Source organism: Staurois parvus, unplaced genomic scaffold (genome assembly GCF_062004578.1).
Source record: "Staurois parvus isolate SC_StPar_1 unplaced genomic scaffold, SC_StPar_1.0 ptg000173l, whole genome shotgun sequence".
Taxonomy (NCBI): domain Eukaryota; kingdom Metazoa; phylum Chordata; class Amphibia; order Anura; family Ranidae; genus Staurois; species Staurois parvus.
In genome coordinates this window covers 819,769-832,309 of record NW_028317969.1, presented here as the reverse complement: position 1 = coordinate 832,309, position 12,541 = coordinate 819,769, and the positions used below count along the sequence as shown (strand labels likewise).

At 45.9% G+C, this 12,541-nt stretch overlaps 1 protein-coding gene across 1 annotated transcript in view; it reads left to right on the top strand.

Moving 5' to 3' along the window:
• The window catches only part of LOC149462533 (retinal guanylyl cyclase 2-like), a 170,275-nt gene that overhangs the window by 70,395 nt on the left and 87,339 nt on the right, over positions 1-12,541 (top strand). Inside the window, exons 5-6 of the mRNA XM_089676747.1 lie at positions 6,973-7,069; positions 9,493-9,624. Of these exons, the coding sequence (XP_089532873.1) occupies positions 6,973-7,069; positions 9,493-9,624 (229 nt within the window). The remainder of the gene's footprint in view (positions 1-6,972; positions 7,070-9,492; positions 9,625-12,541) is intronic.

The following is a 12,541-nucleotide window of genomic DNA, read 5'->3' as shown; positions in this document are numbered from 1 at the left end:
AAAACGATCGACGACCATGAGAATGACCGTATGACCCCGAGACACAGGGAGGTCTACAATAAAGTCCATGCCCAGGTGTGACCAAGGACGCTCCCCATTGAGAATGGGTTGCAGAAGACCCATTGGAAGATGCCGTGGAGATTTATTCTGGGCACAGATCGAACATGCCGCTACATAAGAGGCAATGTCGGCACGGAGAGTTGGCCACCAGAACAACCGAGAGACGACCCAAGACAACTGGTTCCTCCCCGGATGCCCGGCAGTTTTGGAGTTATGGTAAGTACGCAGCAGACGGGTACGCAACCCCTCGGGTACAAAACATCTACCCTCTGGTCTCTCGGGAGGAGCGTCAGTTTGAGCCGCCAAAATCTGCTCCCCAAGGGGAGAAGTCAGACTGGTGCGAATGGCAGCCAGGATCTGATCCGGAGGTATGACCGAGGTTGGCTCAGAGTCCTCCCTGGACAACTCAGAGTATTGCCTCGATAATGCATCAGCCCTGACATTCTTGGAACCAGGCAAATAGGAGACCACATAGTTGAACCGCGACAAGAACAAGGCCCATCTGGCCTGACGGGGTGTCAATCTTTTGGCCTCCGAAAGATAAGTCAGGTTCTTATGATCGGTAAGAATGAGGACCGGAACCGCGGAGCCCTCGAGCAGGTGCCTCCATTCCTTGAGAGCCAGAATGATTGCCAACAACTCCCTATCTCCAATATGGTAGTTGCACTCTGCAGAGGAAAGCTTCCTGGAGTAGAACCCACAGGGAAGTAGGGGTCCATCGGGTGCCCGACATTGAGACAGGAGAGCGCCTACTCCTGTCTCGGATTCATCGACCTCAAGGACCAAGGGCAATCCAGGATTGGGATGAGACAGTATCGGAGCCGAAGCGAAGGCGGATTTCAGAGCCTCGAAAGCTACGATGGCCTCGGATGGCCACTCGTGAGGATTACTGCCCTTCTTGGTTAGGTCTGAGAGAGGCTTTGCCAGCGTGGAGAAGTTCCTGATGAACTTCCGATAGTAGTTGGCAAAACCCAAAAAGCGCTGAATGGGCCGAAGACCATTGGGACGAGGCCACTGCAGAACCGCCGAAACCTTTTGAGGGTCCATGGAGAATCCCTCCGCAGAAATGATGTAGCCTAAAAAGGCAACTTGGGATCGATGGAACTCGCACTTCTCGAGCTTACAAAAGAGTTCGTTCTCCCGTAATCGTTGCAGCACCCGCTTGACATCCTGGATATGGGACTCCATGGAGGTAGAGTAAACCAGGATGTCATCCAGGTAAACCACTACGCACTGCTGCAACAAGTCACGAAGGACATCATTTATGAATTCCTGAAAAACTGCGGGCGCGTTACACAACCCGAAGGGCATCACCAGGTATTCGTAGTGACCGGTTCTGGTGTTAAACACGGTCTTCCACTCATCCCCCTGTTTGATCCGTACGAGGTTGTACGCCGCCCTAAGGTCAAGTTTGGTAAAGACTGTTGCCCCCTTAAGGCGGTCGAACAACTCAGTAATCAAGGGAATCGGGTATGCATTCTTAGTGGTGATTCGATTGAGACCCCTATAATCAATGCAAGGCCTCAATTCACCACCCTTCTTCTTAACAAAGAAAAAGCCCGCTCCTGCTGGGGAAGTAGACTTACGAATGTGCCCCTGGGAAAGCGCATCCGCAACGTATTCCTCCATGGCCTTATTCTCCGCAACCGAGAGAGGATACACCCTGCCACGTGGAGGAGTGGCACCGGGTTGCAAGGATATGACGCAGTCGTAAGGACGATGAGCAGGTAAGGCACCAGCGCGTACCTTATCAAACACGTCCTGGTACTCCCCATAATCAGCAGGCAACGCAGAGTCCGAGGAGGCACACAACACCTTAACCGGCCCACGGATGCACCCGGCCCCACACTGTGGAGACCACGAGAGAATCTCAGCAGTTTGCCAATTGAAGGTTGGATTGTGCATCTGGAGCCAGGGATACCCCAAAACCACCGAATAGTGTGGAGAAGAAATCACCTGGAAACAGGCCAACTCCCTGTGAACAGCCCCAATAGCTACCTCAACTGGCATAGTCTCGTGGGTAACCTGCGGTGGTTGCAGGGGCCTGCCATCTATTGCCTCGAGAACCAATGGGGTAACTCGAGCCTGCAGGGGAATGGAGTGCTGGGCAGCAAACGAGCTGTCCATAAACAACCCGCCGGCCCCAGAATCTACCAACGCCTGGGCCGTCACCGAGCCCTCCGCCCAAGAGAGGACAACAGTGATCAGTGGCTTATCTCTGCAGAACGCCGGGGACGAGGAGACTCCACCCAAGATCTGTCCCCGACAGGATCTCAGGTGCGAGCGTTTCCCGGACGGACCGGACAGGACTGCCGAAAGTGCCCACCAAGACCACAGTACAGGCAGCGACCCTCCCGACGCCGAGCGGCCCGCTCTCCCTCGGAAAGGCGAGCAAACCCCAGCTGCATGGGCTCACCACCAGACAATCTATCCCCAGGAGGCGTGGGAGGAGAGGGAGGAATGGGTGGGACAGAAAACGCAGGTGCCAGTCGATTGGAAGGCCTCCGCAGGCGTTCCTTGAGTGAAGGCCTCTCCCTGAGCCTGGTATCAATCAGGATCAGGAAGGAAATTCCAGCTCCACAGGCAATTCCTTGGCAGCGATCTCGTCCTTCAATGCATCAGAAAGACCCTGAGAAAACGTAGCCACCAGAGCCTCATTGTTCCAACCCACCTCTGCTGCCAGGGTACGAAACTCTATGGCGTACTCGGCAACGGTCCGTGAACCCTGATGCATAGACATGAGCAGCTTGGCAGCCGAGGCGGAGCGAGCCGGTACGTCGAATACCCTACGGAAGGCATCGACAAAACCGGAAAACTCGTGAATCACTGGGTCATTCCTCTCCCATAAGGGATTCGCCCAGGCCAAGGCCTTGTCTGAGAGTAGCGATATTAGGAAACCCACCTTTGACCTCTCAGTCGGAAAAGCGTGGGGTATTAATTCGAAGTAAATCCCCACCTGGTTGAGGAACCCACGACACTGACTCGGCTCACCCCCAAAGCGCTGTGGAAGAGGGGCTGAACCAGTCATACCTCTGGGCGCCGCGGGTGCCGCAGCAGTCATGGCGGTATGCGCAACAAGCGGAACAGCAGCGGGAGCGACCACCGGAGTGACAACCGGCCTAATAACAGCAGGAGTAAGGTGCGCGGTGCGTGCCAACAGAGTTTGCAACGCCTGAGCGAACTGATCCAACAGGAGATCCTGTTGATCCAGTCTGGCGACCAACATTGGAAGTGAAGGCGTACCTGCACCGTCAGGATTCATGGCACTTGTGTAATGTCAGGCAGGGCTGTGGAATGGACAGGTAGGCCTAGTGGCAGGGTAACGCACTGGCTGACGACAACCACCACCAACAGACCGAAGTCCCTCAGGGCGCGGAGTCTAAGTCCCAGGCTGCCCTTCACCAGGGCCCCTGATGGTGGGGATGGACTTGTTGCAGCCAGGAACCAGGTCGCGGCCCCCGAGACACCCCGGCTGCGGTAATGGCCGCTGCCAATGGCGTGTAGCTGGTGAGAATGACAATAGCGTAGTCAAGCAAGCCGAGTCGACAACAACAGGACAAAACAGTACAGAACAGTAGACAGAGAATCACAGGTCACGGGCCGGGTTCAGCAACGGAAGGTCAGATCGAAGGAAAACACAGAGAATGGTCTTAGTCACAAGCCGAGTCAGAATACCAGAAGAGTCACGAGCATATACACAGAGCTGTAGCAAGACAAAGACACAAGTGCAAAGAGCATGTGCGGATCACAGGCTTATATGTACTCACACCCCTCTGGGGGATGGACCTCAGAGACCTGAAGGCATAAAAGCTTCCCACCATGCTCAGCAGAAATCCAAGATGGATGCCAGCACATGGAGTAACATAACCTCTGGGAAAAGGTAGGACCTTGACAGTAGGACACATCAGAGTGTTTGGCTGTAAAGCATATGCCCACATTCCAAGTCAGAAATGCTCCAAGTTGGAGAACAAAGCCATAGAAGGCATTCTGGTTGGCTACAGTGAGCAGAGTAAGGAATATAGAATCCTTTGTCCAAAGACCAACAAGGTCACAGTAAGCCGCAGTGTTTATTTTGATGAAAGTGAAGCACCAGATAATACAATTCTTGAAAAATGTGGAGAGGATTTACGCGCTGAATCGGCAAGAGACACTGACCCATGCGAAGCAGGACAAGAGCCAGAACAAGAAGAAGTGGAACTTACAATCAACGAGCCCATAGAACCCACTGAACAACAAGAAATCAGAAGATCCTCTCGAATGACAAAAGGGATACCACCCCACAGGTTATCATACGCTGCTAAAACACATCAAACACAGGAGCCTACATCCTGGGAAGACATAGAAACTTTGCCGAGAAGGGAAGCCAATCAGTGGAGAAAAGCAGCTGAAGAAGAAATAAAATCACTTCAAGAAAATAAAACTTGGTCACTAACAGAACTCCCTCCTGGTCGCAAAACCATCGGAAGCAAATGGACTTTTAAAGTAAAATATGATGCAGAAGGAAACATCCATAGATACAAAGCAAGATTAGTTGCCAAGGGATACTCCCAGAAATTTGGAGAAGATTACGATGAGACATTTGCTCCAGTTGTGAAACATTCTACCATAAGAACACTCCTTAGTATTGCTGCCGGAAAGGGAATGCAAGTAAAGCATCTAGATGTCAAAACTGCCTTTTTGTATGGAGACATCAAGGAGGATCTGTACATGGAACAGCCACCAGGATTTGAGAAAGAAAAGAACCTTGTTTGCAAACTGCAAAAGAGCATCTATGGGCGCAAGCAAGCAGCGAGAGCATGGAATGAAAAAGTGAACGAAATACTCAGAAAAGAAGGGTTCTCAAAAAGTAAAGCAGATCCATGTCTGTATTCAAAGAATCAAGAGAACAAATGGACATACATCCTAATATACGTCGATGACATCTTGACGTGTTTTGAACAAGAAGGGGACTATGACCAAATAGTTCACAAACCGAAACAAAATTTTGAAATTAAAGAGTTGGGGAACATTACTCACTATCTAGGAATTCAAATAGAGCGGAAAGAGGATGGAAGCTATCTTCTTAACCAAAGTCAGAAAATTACAGAAATGTTAGAACAGTTTCACATGCAAGATGCAAAGGAAGCAAAAACACCAATGGAACCAGATTATCTAAAAAACAATGGAACAGAAAACTTGTTACCTAACAATGATTATTACCGCAGGGCAATCGGAAAATTGCTATACATCGCCACCGTGACAAGACCAGACATCGCCCTAGCAGTGGGAATACTTTGCAGGAAAGTCGCAACGCCGTGTCAACGCGACTGCAATGCAGTAAAGAGGGTAATGCAGTACCTAAAGGGAACAAATCGGATGAAGCTGTGACTTTCAGCATCATCAAACCCAAAACTGATTGGATATGTGGACGCCGATTGGGCTGGAGACACCACTGACCGCAAATCTACAAGTGGTTACATCTTCCAGTATGGACAAGGAACCATAAGCTGGTCTAGTCGGAAACAAGTGACTGTTGCACTCTCTTCAACTGAAGCGGAATACATAGCAGCAGCACATGCATGTCAAGAAGCCATTTGGATTCGTCAACTTCTACTAGACATGGGACTGAATATGTCACAACCCACACCCATCTTTGAAGACAATCAGGGATGCATAAAGCTTACAGACTCTGAGAAGATTAACGCAAGAACCAAGCACATTGATGTAAGATATCATCTGCTCAGAGACATGCAAGAACAAGGGGTTATCGACATCCAGTACTGCCCATCAAAGGAGATGATTGCAGATGCACTCACCAAACCTTTGCCAAGGGAACGTTATTGTTTTCTACAAAAGAGACTAAATGTCATATAATTATGCACATGCCTTTGAGAAGGGGTGTTGGGAATGCAACAGCATGTACTATAATGTACTATATATAGTATTGTGTGTTAATATCACTTGACCAGTAGATGGCACTATACACTAAAGGTTACTAGTTGTGTATATCTGAAAACTTGTTTGTTCCTCCCTCCTCTCTATCATCTTCAGGAAGTAATGTGTCTGTAATCTGTCTGCTGAGAAATGTGCTCTGTATGTTTGTAACTTAAGCCACACAAGTAAAGTCTGAATTCTGCTATCACTACCAGTGTCTTCTCTAACACATAACCAACATCCGCAGTATCTGGTCATTCCCTGTACTATGTCCGCAGTCTCTGGTCATCTCCTGTACCATGTCCGCAGTCTCTGGTCATCTCCTGTACTGTGTCTGCAGTCCATTGGTTCAGAATATTTTTTTTCACCTCTAAAACCTAGGTCAGGTCAGGTGCATCTTATGGAGCGAAAAATACGGTATTTTTAAAAATTATATATATATATATATATATATATATATTTTATTTTATTTTTTTTAAATATATTGAATATGGCCAAAATTGTACCATTTCTAATATATGTCAATATATTTGGGAAGAATATTTTTAAAATATATTTCAAATATATTTTTCTTCCATGTGGAATACCTCCCAACCTTTTGAGGTGGGAATGATGGACACCTATTAGTAAAAGTATGTAGTCATAGGACACCCCCCCTGTCACGCCCCCTTAAAGGAGAATTATAGTAAAAGAATGATTAGTTAAACCCACAAGTGCTTTTTTTTTACAACTACTATTCTGTTTTACTGGCTTTTGAAATGTACAAATGCAGCAATATAGAAATTGGATGAAAGGTTTAGCACACTTTGTGAAAGATAAAAAATGCATTTTATATACAACTTTAGAAATCAGACCAAAATGATGGACAAATGAGGAGGAATGAGGGACAGAGGGACTTTGTTCCAAATCAGGGACAGTCCCTCTAAATCAGCGACAGTTGGGAGCGATGCTGATTAGCTACGTACTGTATCTCACAAATAATTTTTTTTATTGTTTCAGGCACAGTCTCCTTCAGATACAACTGGTAAAAGGGCCAAACAAAATATTATTGTCCCTGGATGACCTGACATTCATCAACCCCAAACTGAGTATGAAGGTGAGATGTGAAAGGATTTGTAAGCAGTAAATGCTGGATGGGTAAACATGAATAGTCAATTTTGTATCCCACACTAAGTCCATATTATAGAGCAGACTTAGACATTCTGGGTTTTAAGGAGCTCCTATAAATATATATAGGGATTCTCTCTTTAATTGCTGAATGTTACTTTTGTGGGAGATGAATATAAAAATAATTCACAACAATAGATTACCCATGAGTGCCCTGCTGATTCAGGTAAAGTGTGATTTGTTTTAAATTGACTCTGTTTTGAGTCTGCCAGGTTTTTGTACATATTATTATCTTTTGATATTAACACAAAAATATTAGCTTGTGTTGGGGCAATAGATCAGATTTACTTTATTTTTACTTCTAAAAGGAGGATAAAGAAAACATTTGGTGGGATATTGGTGGAGACAAGCACAATTTGTGTTTAAAATCTTTGGATACCTCTTGTCCTCTCTCAGGAGACAGTTGAGGGTGAGAGATCCTCCTTTCCAGCTCCTGCCTGCAGGTAGGCCCCTCTCCTGGGTCCCCTCACAGGCTCTACACTCCAGCCTTCACTCCATATTCCACTCGACACTACACCTCCTGTTGAATAGGCTCAGTCATATTTAAAAAGGCTGCCCTGGCCCCATGCCAAGCCTCCTACTTGGCTACTTGGTGATTGGCCAGAGTCCCCTGAGTATGCAGATCAGCCCCTCCTCACCCCCACCCACAGCCTTCTAGAAAATTTGTAAGTCTCTAGAGCAGGGGGAGGTATCAGGGAACTGATCTGCAGAGCCCTCAGCCCTGACCTGAAAAATACCTGGCTGACTCATCCCAGGCTGACTCATATCACGCTGCTACTCAGCCTCTGACTGAAAACGTATCTAGCTCCCCCTAGCTAACTAGAGGCATGCTACACTATGAACTTGGTCCAGTTCACATAACTACACCAATCTCTGCCTGGCTCTATTCAGGGCTTGGTAAAAATACACAATATGGTCTTAAATATGTGGACACCCCACCAAATTATCATTTTCAGGGCATTTTTAGTAAAGGGTATGATTAATGCTACAGTATGCAAAGACCTTTTAGACAATGTACACTTCCATCTTTGTGGTAACAGTTTGGGAAAGATCTAAAGCATGACTGTGCCCTTGTGCACAAGGCCATCTCTATAAAGACATGGTTTGATGAGTTTGGTATAGGGGAACTCAAGTGTCCTATACAGAGCCCTGACCTCAGCCCTCCTTTAGGAACACCTTTGGTCTCTTCTTGTCCAACATTATTACCTGACCCAACAAATGCTTATATGGCTGAATGAAACTCTTAAAAATCTTGTGGAAGTCTTTCCGGAAGAGTGGAGGTTACAAGTGAGGCCAGCCCTATATTAATGCACATGGATTTGAAATGTGATGTCTACAAACATTTTCCATATCTTGTATGAGCCGCTAGCCTTTCAAGGACTGTCCTTGTTGGGCTGGTGCATCGTGGTGAGGCCTCAGAAAGCACACAGAGTCCCAGATTGCAGAAAACTATGTATTTTAAAACATGGAAAACAGTACACCGGGAAGCTCACCTGACTGGGAGTGGAGAGTCAGCAGTGCTGTCCAACCCCAAAGGAGATCTTCCTCAAATTGCAGCTGTAGGTCCTAAACTTTCCCTGCTCTTCTGAAACCTCTTCCTAGCGCTAGTGCTGTCCTTGACAGATGGGTATCCGGTCCCTACACTAGCCATGCACTAAATACGCACCAAAACCTGGGGGCAGGGACTTAAAAAGAATCTACATGATCCAAGGTGGCCACCAGGGTCACCAAGATCTATCATATCCAACTGGATTCCTGCTCCAGGGAACCAAGGAAATCATAGAGAAATCCAGTTTCTCTTGATTTCCTCCTCCAACTGCATTGCCGTTACAAATGAGCGCCATCTGCAGTAGAGACTGTAGACTGCCCCTGCCTACATTTTGGCACACCCTGTTGGCCTTTGTTTCAGATGTATATCTGGCTGTATAAGCTTACTCCAGTACACTCTTCCCATTCACTGTTTTTCTACTTTTACTGTTAATAAATAGAACAAGGATTATAAAGTTGTCATATGTCACTTGCATTACAGGGGTATTAAGTTGAAGTTTTCTCCCAGTAAGTTGACTGTGAAATGGGGCCAAATCCTAAGAGATACTAATGAGAACGCAACATGATATAAAGCCAGCTTCGCAGTAAAATGTTTAGCATTTTCTACCGTTTCAACAATGGCTATAAAAATTATAATATTGTTAGTAATAATAATAATTGTGATATTTTGTTATCTCATAGTATCCTAAAGTGTATGTAAAACCACAAGCTATTTGTTTTTAGTATGTTTGGTCTCATGCCTTAAGCAAAGGTTTTTTTTTGTTGTTGCAAACTTCCTTTAACATAACATATTATCTTTCACAGAAAATTAATATCGATAACTTGAGTGATACCAAAAGCGTCTCAGACTGCAGGAGTTTGAAATCCATAGCTCGTTCCCTGTCTACAAAAAGTGCAGCAGCCAACTATGAGAATTCCAATGTGGCCGTTTATGAGGTAACCAAAATCCTAAAGTGGGTTGTCAGTACTCCTGTAGTATTTTCTGGTAGCGAGGAGAGCCACTGGGGAGCACTGCTTTGTGTTCTACGGGGGTTCACACATTTAAATTCTAATAAAACCTTCTGGATGGTGTGTGACACAGAACAAAGAGGACCACTATGAGAATTCCAATGTGGCCGTTTATGAGGTAACCAAAATCTTAAAGTGGGTTGTCAGTACTCCTGTAGTATTTTTTGGTAGCGAGGAGAGCCACTGGGGAGCACTGCTTTGTGTTCTACAGGGGTTCACACATTTAAATTCTAATAAAACCTTCTGAATGGTGTGTGACACAGAACAAAGAGGACCACAGAAGCATACTGGCCATTTTTTTTGATGCTCACTGCTATTGCGTCATATATGTTCTCTCCTTACTGTATGTTATGAGGCTGGAGCCAGAAACCAGAAAGCATCTAAGGTGTTCCTGAACACTTGGTTGCCATTTCATCATTGTTCTCTGCCACATTTTGCCATCTATTATCCAGGGGCATTGCTAGCATTGTAACTGACCTGTGTAATGAAGAGTACCCGACTATACACTATGGGTTAAATTTACTAAAAGTGGAGCGCTCAGTATCTGGTGCAGCTGTGTTTGGTAGTTAATCAGCTTCTAATTTCTACTTGTTCAATTACGCTTTGACAATAAAACCTGGAAGCTGATTGTTTTCTATTCAGATACTGCACGCTCCAGTTTCAGTAAATCCCCCCCCTATATGTCAAAAACTGGTGGACATCTGACCATCACACCTAATATATGTATGCACTCCTCTAAATTATTAAGTTCAGGTATTTACAGTAGTTATTGCTACAGCATGCAAGACATTGCAGACAACTGTGTACATCCAATCTTGTGGCTACCATCTGCTGAAGGTCCTTTACTATTCCAGCATGATTGTACTCCTAAGCCAGTTGCATAAAGACATAGTATAATGAGTTTGGTGTGGAGGAACTCGAGTGGTCTGCACAGAGCCCTGACCTCAAAACCAGCTCTATCAGGACGAGTTTGGTGTGGAGGAACTCAAGTGGCCTGTAGAGAGTTCTGACTTCAACCCAACTAAACATCTGTGGTCTCTTCCAGTTCAACATCAATACCTCAAAAATACTCTCATGGATAAATGGGCACACATTCCCAAAGACACACTTAAAAGTTACATTTAGTGGAAAGTCTTTCCAGAAGTGTAGAGGCTGTTTTATCTACAAGGGGGGCAACTCCATAATAATTCCCATTGCTTTGAAATGCAATGTCTTACAGTTTCTTATACTTGTGATGGTCAGGTGGTAACAGTTTGAGAAAGGTTCTTTATTGTTCCATTATGAAATGCACAGAAAATCAGCTTCATAAAGACATGGTTTGATGAGTTTGGTATGGAGAAATGTGGATGTTTCTGCAAGGAACCCAAGCTTTTTGAACACCTTTGGGATAAATTGAAACACTGATTGCGAGCAGGTCTTCTCATCCGATTTCAGTACATGACCTCACAAATAACCTTTTGGTTGAAAGGATGCAATTTCCTGGGTTGAGTGAAGCTGAGCGATTAGAAGTTTAACCACTTGCCTACCGGACACTTTTACCCCCTTCCTGCCCAGGCCAGTTTTCAGCTTTCGGTGCTGTTGTACTTTGAATGACAATTGCGTGGTCATGCAACACTGTACCCATAAGAAATTTTAATCATTTTTTTCACACAAATAGAGCTTTCTTTTAGTGGTATTTAATCGCCGCTGGGTTTTTTATTGTTTGCACTATAAATGAAAAAAGAGCAAACAAAATTTGAAAAAAAAGTTTTGCTTTGTTTCTCCTTCACTGATGTGCATTGATGAGGCTGCACTGAGAGGCAGCACTGATGGGCACTGAGAGGCGGCACTGATGAGGCGGCACTGGTGGGAATTGATGAGGAGTCACTAATAGGCAGCACTGATGTGCACTGATAGGCAGCACTGATGAGGCAGCACTGGTGGGAATTGAGGAGGCACTGATGATGCTGCACTGATAGGCAGCACTGATGGGCACTGATAGACAGCAATGATGGGCACTGATAGGCGCTGACTGGCGGCACTGATATGCACTGACTGGCGGCACTGATGTGCGGCACTGATGGGTTCCACTGCTGGGCATTTTTGGGACTAAACTGAAAATGAGGGCACTGATAATCAGTGCCCTGATTATCAGTGTAGATGTCCTCTATGACACTTGCTGGTTATTGGCAGTATTTTCCTCATGATGTGACAGTGTGAGGAAAGTACTGCTGATAACCTGCAACTGTATTTACTTTGTGATCGGCTGTGTCATTGCACACAGCTGATCACGTGGTAAAAGGCCGTTGTGATTGGTCTTTTACTATGTCATGGGATCAGCTGTGTCCATAGGACACAGCGATCACAGACAGTGCTGGGTTTGCTCCACTGGGGCTGCGTGGGGGAGCGTTCTAGGAGGATGTCATATGACGTCTTCCCAGAACTGGTCAATCACGCTATAGCCATCATTCAGCTATAGCCCGGTTGTCAAGTGGTTAAGGAAAAACCTGGCTCCCTGTAATCACAGTGTAATATGGAAGGAATGCGCACTGCTGTCATCATGTCAGCACTACTCTCTACATTTACGTACATCAGGACTACCCACCTCTGGGGGAAGACCAAAGACTAAGCAGATCCAATAGACATCAGAGAAAAATATATGTAAAAAAAGCATAAAATAACACTAGGGGCCTTAAGTGGGACAGAGCAAAGGTAACAAGGGGGAATTCAGTTCAGACTCTAAAGGGGTCCATCGGGATTCATCCAGATGCCTGTCCGTCTGCTGGCACAGCTTCTCAGTGCATCGCTGAGAGGCTGAGCCATTTGCTCCCGCCCTTGAAGAGTCCACCACTGAAGGGGCAGAGCA